The 21,117-nt window shown below is 36.6% G+C and overlaps 3 protein-coding genes across 3 annotated transcripts; 2 read left to right on the forward strand and 1 right to left on the reverse strand.

The window, feature by feature from the left end:
* The first annotated feature begins 3,809 nt into the window (after window positions 1-3,809).
* Window positions 3,810-8,484, forward strand: LOC143550885 (alpha-mannosidase 2-like). The gene is made up of 4 exons (XM_077041448.1): window positions 3,810-4,288; window positions 4,805-4,954; window positions 5,160-5,192; window positions 5,342-8,484. Exons 1-4 carry the CDS (start codon window positions 3,818-3,820, stop codon window positions 8,081-8,083), a joined length of 3,396 nt encoding a protein of 1,131 aa, XP_076897563.1. The 5' UTR covers window positions 3,810-3,817; the 3' UTR covers window positions 8,084-8,484.
* Window positions 8,485-9,470: 986 nt separating this feature from the next.
* LOC143550863 (cyclin-B1-2-like) lies at window positions 9,471-12,059 on the forward strand. The gene is made up of 4 exons (XM_077041432.1): window positions 9,471-9,628; window positions 9,711-9,811; window positions 11,723-11,820; window positions 11,899-12,059. Exons 1-4 carry the CDS (start codon window positions 9,497-9,499, stop codon window positions 11,997-11,999), a joined length of 432 nt encoding a protein of 143 aa, XP_076897547.1. The 5' UTR covers window positions 9,471-9,496; the 3' UTR covers window positions 12,000-12,059.
* Window positions 12,060-12,204: 145 nt separating this feature from the next.
* Window positions 12,205-14,327, reverse strand: LOC143550864 (BRCA1-associated RING domain protein 1-like). The gene is made up of 8 exons (XM_077041433.1): window positions 14,106-14,327; window positions 13,934-14,034; window positions 13,656-13,839; window positions 13,485-13,576; window positions 13,311-13,401; window positions 13,065-13,230; window positions 12,707-12,825; window positions 12,205-12,636 (listed from the first exon to the last, which is right to left on the reverse strand). Exons 1-8 carry the CDS (start codon window positions 14,193-14,195, stop codon window positions 12,277-12,279), a joined length of 1,203 nt encoding a protein of 400 aa, XP_076897548.1. The 5' UTR covers window positions 14,196-14,327; the 3' UTR covers window positions 12,205-12,276.
* Window positions 14,328-21,117: the final 6,790 nt, after the last annotated feature.

Below are 21,117 nucleotides of genomic sequence, written 5' to 3' on the forward strand. Positions count from 1 at the left end.
ACTTTGGTTGGTTTAGTGTCATCTTTTTACCAGTTCGTTGCGTCTTTGGACTTTGTTGCACTCAATGCAGTTTTGTCTCTCTCCTGGATGCATGCCTTTGGCGCTTTTAACTACATAGAATTGTTGCCTTAGTGACTGTATGGCAATCTAGTGTTGAACCATTAAGAGTAATGATTCAACATGCTTATGAAATTACCTATTAAGAAACTACATAATATTATCATACCTCACTCCTCAATGGACAAAGTCCTAGTAGTCATGGGCTCATGGTCAAACCAAATACATTTTTACCATTGCAGGCGTACAAAACATGATTTTGAGCACATACATATACGTACAATATATTAGATACATTTCCTGTAGTATTTCTTATCTTCTTCTTGTGTTTGTTTCTTTAATTTTTCTTTATTTAAATGCTTGTAACATAATATACAATTAGTTTCCAAATTTGTATTTTGCTATTCGAATACCTATTATTTGTTAACATACATGTTTGGATGGTTTCCGTACGATAAGTAAAACAGTGGTCTACATATCCATTGAGCAATCACAATCCATTCCCTATCTTCATATCGAATTCAACTTAATGAAAGAAAGAAAGAAAGAAAGAAAGAAAGAAAGAAAGGGAAAGGGAAAGGGAAAGGGAAAGGGAAAAGGAGAGAAAAAACTAGTGGGTTGTGTAGAGTTTTTTTTATGGAAAAAAAAGGAAGAAAATATTTAATTTGGAAGGAATTAGAAGTAAATGATTTCCTTTCTAGCGTTTTGTGTTCCCAAGTCTCATTAAAGGAAAGAAAAAAGAAATGAAGAAAAAGAAGTGGAGTGTTGAGTTTCCGAGTTTCATTAACGCTATGTGTCCAAGTTCACTTAAGTTGTGTTCCCAAGCTTCATTAAATGAGAGAAAAGAATGGAAAGTAAGGGAAACATTAATGAGAAAAGAAAAATTTTTGTTTTCATTTGTTTTTCTTTCCATTTATTTCCAAATTGAAAAGAAAACATTTCATTCCAACTTGTTCTTTATTTCTTCTTGTTTCCTTTCATTCGTTTTCTTTTCCTCCATATATAATGAAACTTAGGAACATAACTTCTTTCATTTCCTTTATATTCTTCTCTTAAAAAAAACATCTGGAACACAATATTTTTTTCTTTCTTTTCATTCCATTTCTTTTCCATCCTAAATGAACCCGGGGACAAAGTGTAATGGAAGCAAAGGGAAAAAATAATGAAATGTTTGTTCTCGAGTTTTATTAAAGGAAAAAAAATAAAAGGAAAAATAAGGAAAATATCTATACTATATATAAAGCATGAGTTAGGGACATTTTAAATTTTAGGAGGTACCAAACTCATTGTTTTATATACAACACATAATGCATCAAAAATATAAAAATTAAGGGTAATTAAGTCTTTACTCACAAATGTTATGTTTCATTCTTTCAATATTTACTTACAACTATGGTCCCTCAACTTCACTACCTTTTTTATAAAGTTTAATAATAGTTACACATATGCCCCATAATCAATAACCAACAACCCCACGATTTTGTAACAGTCATAACCTTTTCACACGTTTATGTTTTTTTAAAAAAAATTACTTCATAAAAACGAGCATTTTATTCTCTTTAATTTAAGTATGATATTGCTATAGTTTTTTAGTTTTAAAAAATTAGCATGTTTCGCGCTTACCATTTAGAACTGGGTAACAGATCGAGTCGGGCGGGCTCATGTCATTTGTAAAAGTACAATAGGTTCGGAATGAGTCGATACAAAAAAATTGTTAATTTGGTTCGGATTCGAGTAGAGACGCTGTCGAGTCGGAACAGGGTTGGGGCCAAAACGGGTTAGTTTAAAAAATTGATTTATTTCAAAATACCGTATATTTCAGGTTTTCCTTTTGATTTTCGTTACAGGTTACGCAGATACCGTTGTTACATGTACCGGGGCCGAAAAACACATGTCCAGCACCACGTAACGCACATAACCCAATATTGTTAATCGCTCAACCCAACACTTTACACCGTTAATCGCCATGAATTACACGCGTGGTGTTGGTTAAGCATGTTTCAATGTTGATAACGTGCATTCCCACCCGATTACATGTGTTCAATCTTCAATTACACGCAACTGACTTTGCATGAGTTACGCGTCCAATTTTAGACTACATGCGCATTGTCACTAGGTGACGTATGTACCGACATAGACTATGCGTTCAATGTAAAGTTGTGCGTGCCCCCCGCTACATTGCGCAGGCACCCTACTAATATAGTAAAATGGGTGGGTTTGATTTCTTTTCATATCAGAAAGAATTTGATGGAAAAGAAAGGAAATTGAAAGAGAAAAGAAGTGAAAATGAAAAGAAAAGAAAGAAAATGATTCATTTCCTTTCTCTCACTATGAGTTGTGGATCATCCAAGACACATTGGCATGACGTACTCCTCCTATTTAAACCGGAGTTTGAAACCAAACTTCTCCTTAGGAGGATATGGCGCAACCTATTATAATAGGAAAAACTTACATCTCGAAATTGATTCATCAAGTTAAGGCTTCATGTTTTATTTCACTCATCGGTCTCAGGGTATGAAGCCACACCGGTCGTTTGGCAAGGCTGTCTCCTGGGAGCACAACCATTAAAGAAGAAAGATATGATATAAGATAGTGATTGTAAGGCCCAATTCAGTATGCCACAAAAGTAAATACTTACCTTTTTTTAAATATATATATATATATATATATATATATATATATATATATATAAAGCATGAGTGAGGGACCTCTTAAATTTTAAGAGGTACCAAACTCAATTCTTTATGTACAACACACAATGCATCAAAAATATAAAAATTAATGATAATTAAGTCTTTTCACTTCTTTAAAATATACTTATAACTTTGGTCCCTCAACTTCACTATTTTTTTTTAAATTTAGATAATGGTTACACATATGCCCCCTAATTCAAAACCAACTACATCTCGACTTTTTAACGACCTTATCTTTTAACACGTTAATATTCTTCTTAAAATAACTACATCATGAAAACAAGTATTTTATTCTCTTTAATTTGAGTATGGTATTGCTATAGTTTTTTAGTTTTAAAAAGTTAACATGTTACGCAATTACCGTATAGAACTGGTAACAGGTCGAGTCTGGTGAGCTTGGGTCATTTGTAAAAGTGGATTAGGGTCGGAACAAGTCGATACAAGAAAAATGGTTAATTTGGTTCAGGTTCGAGTAGATAGGGCCAAGTCAGGCCGATGTCGAGTCGGAACGGGTTTAGGGCCAAAACGGGCGTTTACAAAAGTGATTTATTTGAAATTACTGTATATTTCGGGTTTGCTTCTTGATTTTCGTCACCGGTTACGCAGATGTCGTTGTTTACATATACCGGGGCCGATAAACGCGTGTTCAGCACCACGTAACGCACATAACCAAATCTTGGTAAGCGCTCAACATAGCGCCCTGCACCGGTAATCGTTATAATTACACGCGTGGTGTTGGTTAAGCATGTTTTAATATCAGTAACGTGCATTCCAGGCCGGTTACGTGTGCTCAATCTTCGATTACACGCAACTGGCTTTGCACGAGTTACGTGTCAAATTTTGGGCTACGTGCACACTATCGTCAGATGACGTATGTATTGACACATACTATACGTTCAATGTCGAGTTGCGTGCACCCCCGCTGCATTGCGCGGGCACTTAGCTAGTTATTATAATATACTAGTAAACAACCAACCACGCATCGAACGACGACGTCCAAAGACTAGTGTCTTGACTCACTGAAAAAACACCGGGACTGAGTCATCGTTTCCGTCCGATCCGATCCCATGGCGTTCTCCACATCTCACGTCCGTCGCGTCCGCAAACCCCGCAAACGTCCGGCACTGACCAACCTCTTCTTCATCGGACTCACCGCCTCCATCCTCTTCTTCATCCTCATCTTCTACCTCTACGGCATCCCCAACCCCATCCACCCACCAACCCGACCCGGTCTTCCAATCAAAACCCACAAACCCCTTCATCGGAGACCCGTAATTCGATCCGCCAACCGGTCTGTTTCGGTTGATCTGACCACCAAGGGTTTGTACGACGGGATTGAGTTCAAGGACGTGGATGGTGGGCCATGGACGCAGGGGTGGAGGGTGGAGTATAAAGGAGGTGAGTGGGATCATGAGAAGCTCAAGGTGTTTGTCGTCCCGCATTCGCATAATGATCCCGGATGGAAGCTGACTGTTGAGGAGTATTATGATAGCCAGTCGAGGCATATTTTGGATACCGTTGTTGATACGCTTTCCAAGGTGTGTCATTTGGTTTTAATTTGCTAGTTGTTGAATGAAATTGTATGTAAGTGGGCAACAAGCTGCTCTGCTTGAACCTTTAGTTAATTTGATTTATTTTGATGTAGTTTTATGTGTGATTGTGTTCAATCTGCTGTAGAAAATATATATATATATATATATAATTTTTATATGTACTTATTCAATAGCGATCAATAGCGGATTGGATTTTTTATATGTACTTATTCAATATATATAATTTTGAAAACTTACATATAAAATTTCTCATAGTGTAGTTCAAACATAAGCAATTAAACGTAAACACAACAATTCAAACGAGAAAAACCAATAACTAGGATTAATAGAGTTAAAACCGAGGTCCAGTTGCCTTTCAAAAGGAAAAATACAATTTGGCCGACTAAGATTAGTTGCAACGATTAGCTGAGGATTAATCAGTAACCTACCAATAAGCAATTAATTCTGATTTTTTACAACACTGGAATTGATTGGTTTGTTATGAACTTATGATAAATATAGGATGAAAGGAGGAAGTTTATTTGGGAAGAGATGTCTTATTTGGAGAGGTGGTGGAGGGATGCACCGGACGCAAAAAAGGAAGCTTTGATTAAGTTATTGCAGAATGGGCAGTTGGAAATTGTTGGAGGCGGTTGGGTGATGAATGATGAGGTAATATTGCTTGTGTATTGTTTTTTTTGGTTCTTGCTTTCAGTTGTTTTGATCGCGTTGTATTAATAATCAGCACGCAATATGTTGTTGATTCTGTAAGGAGAAAACAATGGATCACGATATTGACTAAAGTCATTCATGACCTAAAAGATAAACAAAAATATATATTCAATGTACTGAACTTCTTTTTTAATGTCTGTTGCAGGCCAATTCACATTATTTTGCTATCATTGAACAGGTATTTACTCGTTCTGATTTATACCAGCTAGTTATAGCTTAACATTAGTCTTATCCACAAATCATTTTTCATGCGATAATCTTCTCATAGATGCATACAATTTTGTATTTTAATGAAGTTTTGAGTACATATTTGGTTTTTTACTTCAGATGATGGAGGGAAATATGTGGTTAAATGAAACAATTGGTGTGATCCCAAAAAACTCATGGGCAATAGACCCGTTTGGTTATTCATCCACCATGGCTTATCTTCTTAAACGTATGGGATTCGAAAACATGCTTATACAGAGAACTCATTACGAGTTAAAGAAAGAATTAGCTTTACATAAAAACTTGGAATACATATGGAGACAAAGTTGGGATACTTATGAAACAACTGATATTTTTGTACACATGATGCCATTTTACTCTTATGATATTCCACATACTTGTGGGCCTGAGCCCGCTGTATGTTGCCAGTTTGACTTTGCAAGAATGAACGGTTTTATGTACGAACGTTGCCCCTGGGGACAACATCCTGAAGAAACAACTCAAGAAAATGTTAAGGAACGGGCCATTAAACTTCTTGACCAGTACAAGAAAAAGTCAACCCTTTACCGGACCAACACGCTTCTGGTCCCACTTGGAGATGATTTCCGTTACATCAGCGTTGAAGAAGCAGAAGCGCAGTTTAGGAATTATCAAATGTTATTCGATTATATAAATTCAACTCCTGAATTGAACACCGAGGCAAAGTTTGGAACTTTAGAAGATTATTTTCGAACCATGAGAGATGAAGCGGAAAAGATAAACTATTCACGTCCCGGTGAATTCGGGTCGGTACAAGTTCCTGGGTTTCCGTCTTTATCGGGAGATTTCTTTACTTATGCGGATAGACGGCAAGATTACTGGAGCGGATATTATGTTTCACGACCGTTTTTCAAATCGGTTGATCGTGTACTCGAGCACACTCTACGGGCTACTGAAATGACAATGGTGTTTTTATTCGGGTTCTGCCAACGGGCCCAGTGTGAAAAGTTACCAACTGGTTTCACCCATAAGTTAACCACTGCAAGAAGGAACCTGGCTCTGTTTCAGCACCATGATGGTGTAACCGGGACCGCTAAAGATCACGTGGTTCAAGACTACGGGATGCGTATGCACACTTCGTTACAAGATCTTCAAATATTTATGTCTAAAGCTATTGAAGTATTGCTCGGTATCCATCATGATAAGAATGATCAGAACCCGTCACTGTTTGCGCCGGCTCAGGTTCGGTCCCGATACGATGCCCAACCGGTGCACCAACCGATTAGTGCTAATCAAGGAACCGTGCAATCAGTGGTAGTTTTTAATTCTCTTGAGCAAACACGAAACGAAATTGTGATGTTTATTGTTGAGAGATCCGATGTCACAGTTCTTGACTCGAATTGGACTTGTGTTAAAAGTCAAATATCTCCTGAATTGCAACATAATAAGATGAAGATGTTTACTGGAAGGCATCGGGTGTTTTTTAAAGCCTCGGTTCCTGCTATGGGGTTACAGACGTATTACATTGCTAACGGTTTTGTAGGATGTGAAAAAGCCAAACCCGCAAAGTTAAAAGTTTCATCAACGGGTAAAAATTCGTGTTTTGCCCCGTATAGTTGCTCAAAACTTGAAGACGATTCAGTTCAGATTAGAAACCGGTATCAGTCGCTCACTTTTGATTCCAAAACTGGTTTGTTACAGAAAGTAACCGAAACCAAAAGCGGGTCCTTGAATGTTATTGACATAGAGCTGGCTATGTACACGAGTCCCGAGAGTGGGGCCTACCTTTTTAAACCTAGTGGTGACGCCACACCGATTACTGAAACCGGTAGTGACATTGTGGTTTCTGAGGGTTTTCTTGTGCAAGAAGTTTTTTCGATCCCGAAAACGCGTTGGGCCAAATCGCCCGTTTCTTACAGTACCCGTGTTTACATCTGTGAAGGGTCGGTTCAGGAGTTTTTGATTGAAAACGAGTATCATGTGGAGCTTATTGGGCATGAGTTTAATGATAAGGAATTGGTGGTTAGGTATAAAACGGATATTGATAATAAGAGGATATTTTATTCGGATTTGAACGGGTTTCAGACGAGTCGTAGAGAAACTTATGATAAAATCCCGCTTCAGGGAAATTACTACCCGATGCCATCACTTGCGTTTATGCAAGAATCTAAAGGAACACGTTTTTCAGTACACACGAGGCAATCGTTGGGTGTGGCTAGCCCGAAAAACGGGTGGTTCGAGATCATGCTTGATCGAAGGCTGTCACGTGACGATGGGCGCGGGCTCGGTCAAGGAGTGTTGGATAACCATCCGATGAATGTGGTTTTCCACCTCACATTCGAATCCAACATATCCACGGTTGTCGACTCGGTTTCACATGCGGGTCCCTTAAGCCCGTCTCTTTTCTCTCATCGTGTCGGGGCCCACTTGAACCATCCGTTGAATGCGTTCATAGCTAAAAAACCGCAAGAAATATCGGTTCAACCACCCCCGAGATCTTTCTCACCTTTAACAGGTTCATTGCCATGTGACCTGCATGTTGTGAGTTTAAAGGTCCCGAGGCCGTTAAAATACACGCAACAGAATGTTGAAGAACCGAGGACGGTTTTGATTTTGCAGAGGAGACATTGGGATTCATCTTACTGTCGGAAAGGGAAATCCGATTGTTCAAGGATAGATGATGAGAATTTGAATCTGTTGAACGTGTTTCAGGGTCTTAATGTTTTGAATGCAAAAGCTACCTCTTTAAATCTTTTGCATGATGATACAGAGATGCTCGGATATAGTGAACAAGCTGCAGATGTTTCTCAAGGACGGCTTGTTTTGTCGCCTATGGAATTGTATGCTTACAAGTTTGATTTACGGCCTGTTAATCCCAGTTAAGTTAATGCGAGCTTGATGATGATGACTGTCAAAATGAGGGCCAGTTGGCTCGGCTCGAGTGATATAGGTAAGCATATCGTTTTTGGTGATGAGGTTAAACTTTCCGAGTAATGGTTTGTTTATTGGAAGGATTGTAGCTTGAGAAATGATAGGTATGATAAACAGGTTAGTAGATTACTTTTGTAGCAATTTTGCTTTTTGTTATCTAGTCGATTTTGTTTTATGTATTACAGAAAACTATTAATGTTGTTTATGCACACTTCAAATGATAACATACCGAATGATAATCGATTGGAAGGTTAGATGGTCTTCTGGTTTACGGATATAAGTAGATTACTTTTGTAGCGTTGTAGCAGTTTTGTCATTTGTCATCCAAGGGTATTGTGTATGGCGATGTGTTGTGTTGTGTTGTGTTGTGATGGCAAAACAATCAGGAATTCACAAAGATTTTGGGTCGAACAGCTAACTAAGCTTGTCGACAAACCAAGCAACCACGGATGGGTTGGTCGGTCAGATCAGCTTGTTTTTTGATCTCTTTAATTGAAAATTAAACCGTTAAAAATTAATCACAACTTTTAGTAAAACTTGCATGATTCTTTACTTGGAATAGATAGTGTGTATTATAAAGGGAATGTCATAATTTTTTTGTTTTTTCTATAATATACTCTTGTAAAATTAGTTTATTAAAACATGTGAGGGAAGAAAATGGCCTAGGAATGTACGTACATTAATTCAAACTGGGCTTGAGCAATATATGCAAGAAATTAGTAGAGTTATCATCACATGCAATTTATTTTGAACAATCTATAATATCCATATACATGTGTGAACGAGACAAGCCGAGCTCAACTCGTTTAGCTTACATAGAGCTCGAGCCTGACTCGTTTCGATCTTTATTTTTAAAGCTCCATCTTGGCTCGTGAGTACTTTCTTAAGCTTGAGCTTGGCTCGACTCATTTACTATTTATTAATAATTATATATACCTATGATTTTACTTTATATAATTTTTCATTTATATATTTATTAAAAAAATATATTATTATACATTATAAAAATTAAATAAATGGCACGCTTGTTTAGACTCGTGAGCCAGCTCGAGCTGTATAAGCTTGGGCTCATGCTCATTTATTAAACGAGGTTACTTTTAGACTCGAGATGATGCTCAGACTCATTAAATCTTGGCTCAATCGAGCTTTTACACAAGCCGATTTCAAATAGCTGACGAGCAGCTCGGCTAGTTTGCACGTCACACACTTGTTCACCTAGTTGGGCCGTTGAGTATCAGGCGTTTAGGCCCATATCAGTACAAGGCCCAATATATTTAAACACATCAGGTGTCTTGCTTCCAAAGTTTTCTTTTACATAGCACCATTCTCTCTTGGAAGAAAGAAAACACTTTAACAATAATAAGAATGGAAGCATCATCAAAGACAACAATCGAACACGAGATCGGAGGTCTGAAGAACGATGCACTTCGCTTTGGTCTCCAAGGCGTCAAGAGTGACATCGTCGGATCTCATCCCCTCGAATCCGCCTTTCAATCGGTACCTAATTGCTTGCTTAATTTCAATAATAATAATTATTATATATGTTATGGTTAATAATAATATATTTGTGTTGGTTCAGGCGGTTGTGAGAGAAGAACAGATGAAGAGGAAAATACTTGCGAATACTTACGGATCCGCCTTTCCTTTGAAGCAGGAATTTGATCGCAAAATCCTTTCTAGGTATTCTATCTGTTTATTATATAGCTTTTGTTTTTCGATACCGAGTAGTTAGGTACACCGCACACCTAATTATGCCTTTGATAGCTGATGCATTTTCATTATTGCCAAATTGTAGAAACCTAGGGTTTTACCTCAGTACTGTGAACAATTGACTTTAAGATGTAGTTTAGTTTGTCTTACTCATCAATATACCTAGGGCTGTGTTCATGAGCTGAGCTGAGCCAAGTCAGGGCAGGCTCGGCTCGACTCGACTATAAACCCAGCCATATCAAGCGATCTCCGAGTCGCTGGCTTTTTGAAGAGGAGCCCTAAATATATCCTGGTTTGTTCCAGCTGCAACTTCTTGACAGGATGCATATCCATTTACATTAGTCTCCACCAAATTGAACTTCTGATAGGATGGATGCTTACTGTTAAGAGATTCGAGAGTGATAGGACAGTGCTGGTCCTTCTAGATAATTTACTATTATCTTTAAATTTTAAGGATTAAACACAGTTAATCTAGTTGATGACTTGATTCAATGTTGTTTTTGTGGATTATTTGATTTCTCTGCGAGAGATATCGATCTTTCTAAACATATAAGCTTTTAGATTGTTAGGAGAGGTGTAAGTCCTTCTAGATCAACTAGAGGTGGCAATTTGTATGGGTTGGGTTGGATTGAGGTGATGGGTCAGGATGGATTTGGGCAAGGTTGGGTATAGGTTAGGATGTATTTTTTTAAACAAAGGTTAGGATGGATAAAGGTCAAGATGGGCTAAGTTAATCCATCATGACCCATGTAAAAGTTAAAATACAAAGGGTTTAAAAAACCCCTCAAAATATTTATAAAAAAATTAATAAAAAAATAATAACTCAAAATATAAATAAAAAACGAAAAATATAAAACAACTAAAATGTTTCCTCCGTCATCCTGGCTCATAAAAAAAACCAAGAAATTTCGGTTTAGCTTTAAGGTTTAGCTTAGCTCTTAGGTTTCGGTCTTTTCAGTTACTTTGTTTTGTTTTGGTCGGTTTTTTCCTTTTTCATTTCAGTTCAAGTTCGGTTAATATTTTTAGTATTGATCGGTTTTTGGTTTCAGTGTTGTCTCGGTCTAGTCAGTTTTTTCGGTTTCATTTCGTTTTTTTTTTGTTTCGTTTTGATTCATTTTGTTTTGTTTTGGTCGGCTACGTTTAAGCTTTTTGGTTTCGTTTTGGTAAGCTTTTCGATTGCACTTAACTTTTTTTTTGTTTCGTTTTGGTCAGTTTTCCGGTTTCATATCTCGGTTTTTTGTATCGTTTTTCTATTTCGGTTCAGTTTCGTATTAATTTTTTTGTTTTGTTTTGGTCGGTTCGGTGTTTTTGATTCGTTTTGGTCAGCTTTTCGATTGCATTTTGCTTTTTTTTTGTTTCCTTTTGGTCATTTTTCAGTTTCACTTCGGTGTTTTTGCTTCGTATTGGTCATTTTTCTATTTTGGTTCAGTTTCGTTTCGTTTTTTTTTTTGGTTTCGTTTTGGTCAGCTTTTCGGTTTCATATCGTTTTTTTGTTTCGTTTTGGTCGTTTTTCTATTTCGGTTCAGTTTCATTTTGGTTTTTTGTTTCGTTTTGGTCGTTTTTTTGTGTTTCGGATGAGTTATGCTTCGCACGTGATAGTTTGGATATTTTGAATTAGATAAATTTTGGATAACTTGGGTATTTTGTTTTGACCCATTTTAACCTATAAATGAAACTCACCTGTATATTTTCAACCCATCCTGACTTTACCCTTAAGATCAACTCTCAAGATGTGAAAAAAAATTCAGCATTTATGTTAGTCGTTTCTTCTAAATTTACACGGTTAATGTAGTCGATCCAACAGTTCTCCATATTGTTTTTTTGTGGATGATTGGGTTTCCTTGTGAGAGATGTTAATCCTTCTAAACATTTGAGCTTCAGATTTCAAAGGCCTCCAGGGCTGATACCGTCATCCATGCTTGGATTAGAGTCATTCACAGGAGCTTTGGAAGATTTTGGTGTTGAAGATTACCTTCAAGGTACGAAAGTCAAATTATTTTCAAGTTTATTTGTGTCTTTTCTTGGTATTAATTAATGTGTTGATGATTTTGTTGCAGGTGTCCATGACACTGAAACAATGCGCGCCCCAGACTTGCATCATGGAATGGAGGTTCGTGTTGGGCTCTCAAAAGGACCGGTTCATCCTAGTTTCATGTGATCAATGTTGCAGGCATTTGTATTTTTATTTGGTCAATGAACTTGAATACCTTTTCATTCTGATAGCTACCATTTTTAGTTGTATGTTGTACATGTTTTTGTTTGTTATTTGTGACCTCCTATTACAAGTTATAACAAAGTAACAAACCAATTCCGCAGGTGTATGTGAAACCAAAAAACAATAAAAACTGGATTATGCTGAATATAAACCAAAATTCGTACGGCTTGCTAGTTATGTGCAGCAGTACTATTACATATAGTTATGGCCTTAGTATAGATTACAGAAGGTTGTAAACCAGTAAACCACAAGCAATTGACTCCAAAATCCAAATATGTGGGACAACCCGACACCTGATTTCTTGAGCCACGTCCTCTGCTGCTTCTAATCTTGAAGCTTCAACAGAGCTTTCATCCTCAAACTCAGAATTATATGTGAAGTCAGCATTGTAAACAACCAAAGTAACTTGCTTCACATTTACTTTTGTATCTGCATCATTACTTCTTGATGTTAATAACTGATCCTTGGTTTCCGTAATTGTGCCTCCACCAGTTGTAACCAAGTTTACAAGATCAGCTTTATAAGCTTGTTCATATTCGCCAATAAAGTAAAAATTCAAGTTGTTGAAAAGTTTCGGGGCCTGCACTTGCATCACATCAGGAGCTCTAAACATAAACTAATGAAGTAAACTAATTTATTATTAACCTTACTTTATTTTGAACTCTTAGCCTCCCCGCTTTAGGGCCACCACGAGAACCATGGTTATCAAGAACGACTTCGTATGGTTCTTCTTTCACAAGATGTCCGGCTTTCACACAAGCTTTTACCCCTGAAAACAACAAATATGTTTTCAATAATATCTGGGGCTAATAAGGCTTGGTGCTATTTGGTAGCCTCTGAATCGGTCAGAGGTAGAGTGTGTTTGTTCACTTAAAAGACATCTCCTAATTGTTCATGGTCTCTTAATGGTTAGAAACATGCTGACCGTTTCAGAGGCTACCTCTTAATCGGTTAGGCCTCTCAAGCCAACACAAAGTTGCAAAACAGCCCCTTAGACATAAACCTTACATTCCATCGTAAGAATCCATCTCCCATGCAAAATAGCCATTAAAACATTTAGTGTCCGTGTGCATGCCCCATTTGAATCTGTGCCAGCAATCACATGAGTGACATTATCTCTCCAGTTTTTGAACACTATTGACCCACTGCTACTTGCAAAATTTACAAGAGTAAACTGCAATTTAATGTTATTGATTAGGAAAGAGCCATGAAAACATTGATGAAAGTAAGCATAAAAACTCAAACATAACCGACCTTATCACCTGCAGAAAGACCTGAACCGCAAAACACCAAATCCTTCCCAACGTTCAACAATGGTGAGCTCAGATTCAGATGTTCAGATATGCTGCAAAAACCGATAAATCAACTGATTCAAAGCTCATAAAAGCTCATATAAACAGTGCATAAATTATAATTTACGGATGATACCTTTTCTGAGTGATTTTTTTCTCAGACTTTGCATTCTGTTCACTTGGAAACTTGTGATGTGCATGATTTGGACACAGTATCAAAAAACCATCCTAAAGTGGTACAAAATCAAAACATAATGAATATAATTAGAACAGCAGAATCTTAAAGTGCGCATAAAAAGCTGCTTACATCCCATCTGCAATCAGGGATGCCATACGCACAAGGCACATGGTAAGTTTTTTGACATGCTTTCACACAGCAGCCAAGACCAGCTCCCTTTTTACCACAACTGCTGCATTTTAGCTTGTTTGCCCTTACAATTTCTGATTCTAGGTTTTGGATCAAATCATCCTCAAAATATATCCTAGGAGACCTGTAAATATAAAATATCATCACTTCTAGTGTTCCCACACCAAAGAGTTCTACGGTAATCGATACATTTTCTCCGACAAAAGTCAAAAGCGTACCAGGCTAAACATTTTAAATGAACATGTATGACTTTAGAGAAGTCATCCACATTTCCAGTTACTTCTTTCCCTTGAGCATAGGCCACAAATGATCCAGTTCCCTACACAAAATTGATAAAACAAACACAATCTGAGATTTAAAAACTACACAAAGTTTGGTTTTAAGCCTCACCTCTGACTGCTTAGAAGAATGGCAAAAGGCACAAGGAGCCTGATCCAAAACAACAGATGATTTCCCACCAGAAGGAGCATTTATTTCCATATTTGCATCATTTAGTTCTTCAATTGTTTTCTTTTGCCTTTTTCGATCAATGGTTCGATGTTTAACACCAGGAGCATCTTGTCTCTTTGATGAATAATTAACTGAATTCTGGAAATTTTTCAGGTTTGTTGAAATATTATGAAAAGTGCACAAAAACATAAAACAAAAATAAAGTATCCAAGCAAAAGAGCATATACATGAAATATTTCAAATCAAGTTCATGTATCTAGCAAAAGAGCATATACATGAAAGATCACAACAACCATACCTAATAAAAACCCACGAATAACAAAGCTATTGGTAGGGTCTGGTGAGGGTGAGAGGTAGACAAACCATACTTCTATCCCAGAGAATAGAGAGGTTGCATCCATGGAGACCCCCGACTCCAAAAACGATATATAGACAAAAAATGTATATTTTAGAAAAATAGAGCGCATGTATCTAGCAAGAATCCGAATAGTAAAGACGATATTCGCTTGAAAAGTACTAACAATATAGCATTAGTAGGCCACCAATAACCGAAACATGGCAAGAAAAAGTATAATAGCAACAGATAAAACATTATAAGAAAACGATAAGAAGAGGAAGGTAACATGCAAAGGCCATCAGCGGTCCGAAAGAAGACAAGTCCTTAAGGAAAATTAAGACAAATTTGTACCCTCCCCTTAAAGGTCCACAACCATCCCCTAGAGATCCAAAACCCTAATCCTACGTCTCCACGAACTCCTATCATTGACCTTATCCTGAGAGAGGTGAAAATCTCTCAAATCCAGCATAATCCACACATCCCAAGCCAGTTTGGGTGAGGATTACTACAGCTCTAACCAGCGTTGTCAGTAGTCTCCTCTTCACATGCCCAGACCATCTCAACATCACAACCTCCCCTCCCTTGTCTATCTGAAATACTAGCGACGACTATTTTCCAAAAAGAGCTCATTTCTTATCTGGTCCAATCTCGTGAGCCCACACATCCACCTCATCATCCTCATCTCTGCTACCTCCATCTTACGCGCTTGTGTCTTCTTGATGGCTCAACAATTTGTTCCGTATATCATAACCGGTCGAACTACAACCCTATAAAACTAGTGAACGTGATAGCATTCAATTTTGTTTTAACAACTTTTTTTCCGAGTCTACCTATGATTTTATTTGACGCTTCAGGTCCAACTCAACAATCCGCCTTGGGTGGAAACCCCAACCGAGGCTCGAACTGGCGACCTCTAGTAGGAGAACTGCTAAAGTTAAAGCGGAAAAATACCGGATATGGTCGAGGACCGAGATATCGGTTATCACGGTGAGATATCAGTAATTTAAATATCATGCAGAATTTTTTTATTTTTTTTATAAAAATATAATGTATACCATAGAAACATTCAAACGATTTACAATGAAGTGGTAGGTAAGCGGGAAACAAGTTGCGCCGCAACCCCCCTTTTGGATAGCAAACCCAATCCTACTAAAAACAAAGTTTCGGTTCTTATGGGCCGATACGTTACTATGCACAACTTTCTGAACCCTATTCAAAAGGTCCACGGCATCCGGAGCTAAGAAACCAAAAGTGTCAAAGGCAAAGGGGATAAACACGTGTTGATTCTCCAAACAAGCTCTCTCGTGTTTAGAAACCTTGCCCGATGCCGTCTGGCCTGCTACAAACCCATTGTCCCTAAGCCCAACAAGAGGGGACACTCCTGTGAGGTCGACACAAGCGTGTTTTCCCCCTACCCACCCAAAAACAAGAATATCGGCCGGTCGTAATGTAGATCTTCCTTCTTGAGGATCTGTAAGAAAGTTTACGGGGGCTTCCTTTTTAGCTGAAATTCCGGCTCGTTTAAGAACATCGCATAGAGCATCCCTCACCAAAATTTTTATATATATATGCAGAATGTATATATATATATATAGCGCTTTAAGTCTTTAACACTAACAATTCAGTATACACTCCTGCTATTAACAAATTATCCTTTTACAACTTGCAAAACACTAACAATTGTAATTGTAGCAAGCATGACCTAATTAAGACTTAAAACACCAACATTAATCACTAAAAATTGAAAATTAAGACTTAAAACACTAATATCGGGAATATCGGTAAAATATCGGTACCGATATTTCATATGAGGACCGATAATGGAGATACTACTGAGATTGACTGCATAGAGGAGAAGTAACGGGGCATTGAATACATACCACAATTTGCTCTTCTCCAAATTAATCACTAACATGCATACAAAGTAAAATGCACTCAAATGAAACAAAATAAATCACATAAAAAGAAGGAGATTACTCAAATTGTAACATTAATTTATTAAAAAAAAAAAAAAAACTGTTAGTTGCTTACCCTAGGGTTGGTGGTGGTGCAGTTATGATTATTAGTAGCCATTGAAGAAGTATTTTATTGATTACACGAGATTGGAGGTCTAATCAACGATCGGAGGCGTCAATAAATGTTATTCGGACAACAAGCTATCAAAACTGTAACTGTAATTGTATATTACAGGCGATACGAACTACCAATAGAATTATTATTATTATTATTTCTAGGTATTTATTTGGTTGCCTTTTATACCGATCTCGTTTTCTAACACCAGTAGTAGTAGTTGTTGTAACTCGTATCTTGCTGCTTAGTTCGAACAGATGAAATAGTTTTGTTTTTTCTTTTTTATTATTTTTAAGAGGCGCTGACCCACTTAATCATCTCCATTCATCTTTAAAAAAAACTTTAGGAACCTTTGGCTCAACCTATAAGTCTCATATTTGTTACAATTAATAGAGTTAAACCTATGACTTGTCCCTTTTATGAAATGAAATGATTAGAGCATTCATATCTCATCCCCTAAATTTATGTAAGGAGAGTATGTAAATTATAGGGTGAGATTTTGAGTGGTTGTGAGTGTAAATTATAGGGTGGGGAGAAAAATGTAGTGATTTTTTGTAAATTTGGGAAAACATTTGGGGAACATTGTTTGCCCATATTTATCTTTTAATATTTCTTGGATTGGTTGTGAGTAGAGGAGAAAGAAAACTGTAATGATAAAGGTATAAAAAATATTATTTAATTGAATAGGAGAGAGAAATTTAGTGTTTTTTAGTGTAATTATAGAGATAAAGATAAGAAATATGATTAGAATGATATTGCTTTTAGATGTTTCACCTCCAACACTAAAAACAAAATTAATAATAATAATAATAATAATAATAATAATAATAATTTTGTATTCTTATTTCATTTCCTTAATTGCACTAAAGTTGATATTGTTGGAAGAAACTACATGATATTTAGAAATACCAAAAAAGAGGAAGTGAGGATAACAAAAGGTAATGCATACATTTTTATAAACAAAAATAAGATAAACATGAATTGCCCTAGTAAAGTTTGAGATTTTTCCATTTACGAAAAATAGAAAACTTTGGTTTTGCCACTAATACCAGCACTTAAAGAAAAAAGAATAGAAGACAAAAATAAATTTTGGTAAAGGGTCACATATTCACATGGCTAAAAGAGAAAAAAAAATGTATTAAAAAAAGTAAATAAAGAATTGATATGATGTAAAAACAATATTGTTGATATGAAGTCTTAATGTAAAAACAACATGGGTTGATAATTTGTCACACCCCATCTTAGGGTTAGGCGTGTAACCAATATTTAGTACCGGTTTTATAAATATATCAGAGTTTATTTTCGCGAAAGACTTTTTATTATTTAAAATTAAATGTTTTATATACTTTGAAACCGTTATGAATAAAATATTCTTTTGTTTGAAAAGCTTCTCGATTAATAAATACCCAAGTATTTTATAAATCTTTGTTATTTATTTTAATGATTTAAACAATGAGTCATCTCTACCTTGCGAACATTCACTTTATGAATGGCTCTAATTCTTGATACTGTATTTTCCTGAAATGTTAGAAAAATACGTCATCTATATACTGGTGAACACGCTGACGTGGAAATATTTTTATTTACTTAATTACCCCTCGGGATATAACTTAGGTCCGGCCCATCGTGGCTTAGGAATAATTAAGTTAAAACATAAATTATAAACTTTAAGTTCAACTCGACCCGCTCAGCAAACACTGCAGCGTTCGACATTACTTAGGTACCATAGTATACACATGGTCAGTCTCACTCGGACATACTTGGGTCCGGCCCATCGTGGCGGGGTTGTGACCAGGCATGGTGCGGTGTGCCCACTGACTTTTTACCACATATGTAAGGATCCAAACAACGTATACAACAGCCTGAGGACCAACATTTACTTATTATTTATAACGTTTTAGGGATGTAAAATCCCATGTAATCAATTTAAATCATTTGACTCGATTTATCAAGTTATAAAAGTTTTGGGCGTATTCATCTTTGTGATTTGGATCGGCTTCAATACATCGTCCGAGGGTCTTTCCCATTGCTATCTCGCACCTATAGTACGAGTATAACCTTTTTTTATTTGGATCAGCTTCAATACACTTTCCGGGGGTCTTTGTGACATTCTTCAATTTCATGTCACTTTTGTATTTGTTTTATTATGTAAACCGACCCGTTTTGTAAACCGAAGCTTATGTTATAATCAAAATGATGGATTTTATGTTACAATGTTGTTTTACACTTGTTGGGTCTTGAAAACATTCATTTCGGTCCTTAAAACGCGTAAAAATCACTTAAAACGAACTTCATGGGCCATTTATGCCAATTTTGAAACATTAAAAAAATTTGTCAGCACCCCGTCGAGCTAGGCGATGGGGAAGAGGGTTTATGGTCGCGCGGCGCGAGCTGTGTCAGATCAGCAAACTCGTTTTTGTTGTTTTGTGTTTGTTTTTTATCCTTTTTGCATGAAACTTCTTGTGTTTAACACCCATATTTGACCACCAACATTACCATATATATATACACCACCATTTCACCTCATTTTCCCCTGCTACAACTTCAATTTCTCTCTCAAACTCCATAGAAAGGTTGTTTATTATTGTGTTCTTAAATGTTTGACTTCTAAAAGTCAAACTGAGTTTAATCTTTCATTCTAATTAACTTATATAGTCTTATTAATACTTGTTTATGATGGCACGACATATGTATAATATAATACCCCTTGTTACCTTTGATAGTTGCTTCTCCGATTCCGGTCGGTGAGGTTTCGGACCTTGTAAGGCAAGGCTTCATGGAGAACTTCGTGTTCTTGATATATATATATATATATATATATATATATATATATATACACACACACATACTTATATAACTTGTTTATACATACTAACCATGCTTAAATTCTGCTCATTTTAGTTTATTTACAAGTTCCATGGTTACAGTGGTTATGGGTTTGAGGGTCTATGCTTCGGTCTAATCGTAAATAGCTCTAAACCGTAAACCGAACTTTGCTTACTAGTTTTAGCTAAATACTTGTTTTAAACATGTTTTATGTTAGATCTCAGTTTATAAAACCATTTTTATGAGTTCCATGGTTATGGGATAGTAGATTCTAAACTCGGTCTTAACTCGAAACTAGATCCGAACCGTAAACGAACTTTTGTTTAAAGACTTTATTGCTAACTTTTTTGTTGTAAAACTTAAGTATTTTCATTTGTACATTATTATACAAGATCTTGGATATATGAGCATGTGAAAACCATCCATGAACTTATTGTGAGATGGAAACCGAACCAAACCGAACTAAACCGGTTTTCACTCGCTTAAGACACACAAGTGTGTTTTTAGCTATCAAGACTTGTATATTTATTTAAAAATAGTTTACAAACTAATTTTAATCATTTTCTTAAGTACTTGGAAATGTTGGATCCAACTTGATCTCATAACAAAGTTTGGATCGACAAAACCGAACACTCGCTTAACTTACGTTGTTAGTTCTAAAACAATAGATCTACATACTTGGTTAAGTATTAATGGATTTTTATGAGTATCTCATAACATTTAATATTTTGGAAGTTGACTTTGGGTTTGACCAATCGTCAAGACCCGAACCAACAACCCGAACACTCGTTAAAACCCGTTTAGTATCTTTGTCCCAAGGGACTTGCATTCTTGCATTTTACCCACCTTATTACTTAACATAGGTTGAGTAAATATTAAGGTTAGATTATAACATCCTAAATATTCTAATAATAAATAGAGAATGTTGCGTTAAATTGTCGTGCGTTTAATGTTACTAATTAACGTCTAATGAGGAAAAGATCATGGACTTGGACTAATTAAGATGGATTAAAGGAAATGGGCCTTAGGTCCATGGGCTTTAAGGGATATAAATATCCCCTAAACCAACCTTAAACCCTAAACCATCATTCATTTCCATCTTATTCTCTAACACACTCCAAAACACACACACACCACACACCGCCATACACGGCCGCGCGAGAGAGAGAACGGGACTCGAGTCCAAAATCAAGCCAACCATTATTAGACCTTCGATATACGAGCTAGATACGAGATAACCAAGCAAACCGCGACCACACCGAACGTATAAAAGGTATGTTTTGATCCTAAAGATTTCGTTTTAATAAACGTTTAGTCTTGAAACTTAGAACGAGAGTAGATCGGGTATAAACGAAACATAAAGTTGTAAACTTGATGATAAATACGAGTGTAATGAACTCGAAAATGGAAACGGCTCGATTAATGAACCCATAAACAGATACGGTTCGTATAGGATAAACCGTAAATCTTGTATTGAACGTTTTTGAACTTAAAGGTCCAAACTTTACGTGTTTTCGGGTCAAACCTTATCCAAAAACGACCATAGGAATGATCGCGGGTTAGTCAAATACCATACCCATGGATTTCTCGGTAAAACGATGAGGATTTTGGGGATTAAAGATGAACAGCGGCGGCTGCTGACAACTTCGCCTACAAGCGAACTTCGCCTGCAAGCAAGTTCGCTTGCACGCAAGTTCGCTTGCACGCAAGTTCGCCTAG

The sequence above is a fragment of the Bidens hawaiensis genome, unplaced genomic scaffold (assembly GCF_021521415.1).
Source record: "Bidens hawaiensis isolate Kalapana, Puna unplaced genomic scaffold, B.hawaiensis_p1.1 tig00016190_1, whole genome shotgun sequence".
In the NCBI taxonomy this organism is placed as follows: Eukaryota; Viridiplantae; Streptophyta; class Magnoliopsida; order Asterales; family Asteraceae; genus Bidens; species Bidens hawaiensis.

Coding starts and splice junctions, on each gene's coding strand:
- LOC143550863 (XM_077041432.1), top strand. CDS start 9,497: ATGGAAGCATCATCAAAGACAACAATCGAACACGAGATCGGAGGTCTG. Junction 9,629..9,710: donor TCGAATCCGCCTTTCAATCG/GTACCTAATTGC, acceptor GTGTTGGTTCAG/GCGGTTGTGAGAGAAGAACA. Junction 9,812..11,722: donor GATCGCAAAATCCTTTCTAG/GTATTCTATCTG, acceptor TTTGAGCTTCAG/ATTTCAAAGGCCTCCAGGGC.
- LOC143550885 (XM_077041448.1), top strand. CDS start 3,818: ATGGCGTTCTCCACATCTCACGTCCGTCGCGTCCGCAAACCCCGCAAA. Junction 4,289..4,804: donor TTGTTGATACGCTTTCCAAG/GTGTGTCATTTG, acceptor TGATAAATATAG/GATGAAAGGAGGAAGTTTAT. Junction 4,955..5,159: donor GTTGGGTGATGAATGATGAG/GTAATATTGCTT, acceptor TGTCTGTTGCAG/GCCAATTCACATTATTTTGC.
- LOC143550864 (XM_077041433.1), bottom strand. CDS start 14,195: ATGGAAATAAATGCTCCTTCTGGTGGGAAATCATCTGTTGTTTTGGAT. Junction 13,840..13,933: donor CATTTAAAATGTTTAGCCTG/GTACGCTTTTGA, acceptor TTATATTTACAG/GTCTCCTAGGATATATTTTG. Junction 12,826..13,064: donor ATGGATTCTTACGATGGAAT/GTAAGGTTTATG, acceptor TGTTGTTTTCAG/GGGTAAAAGCTTGTGTGAAA.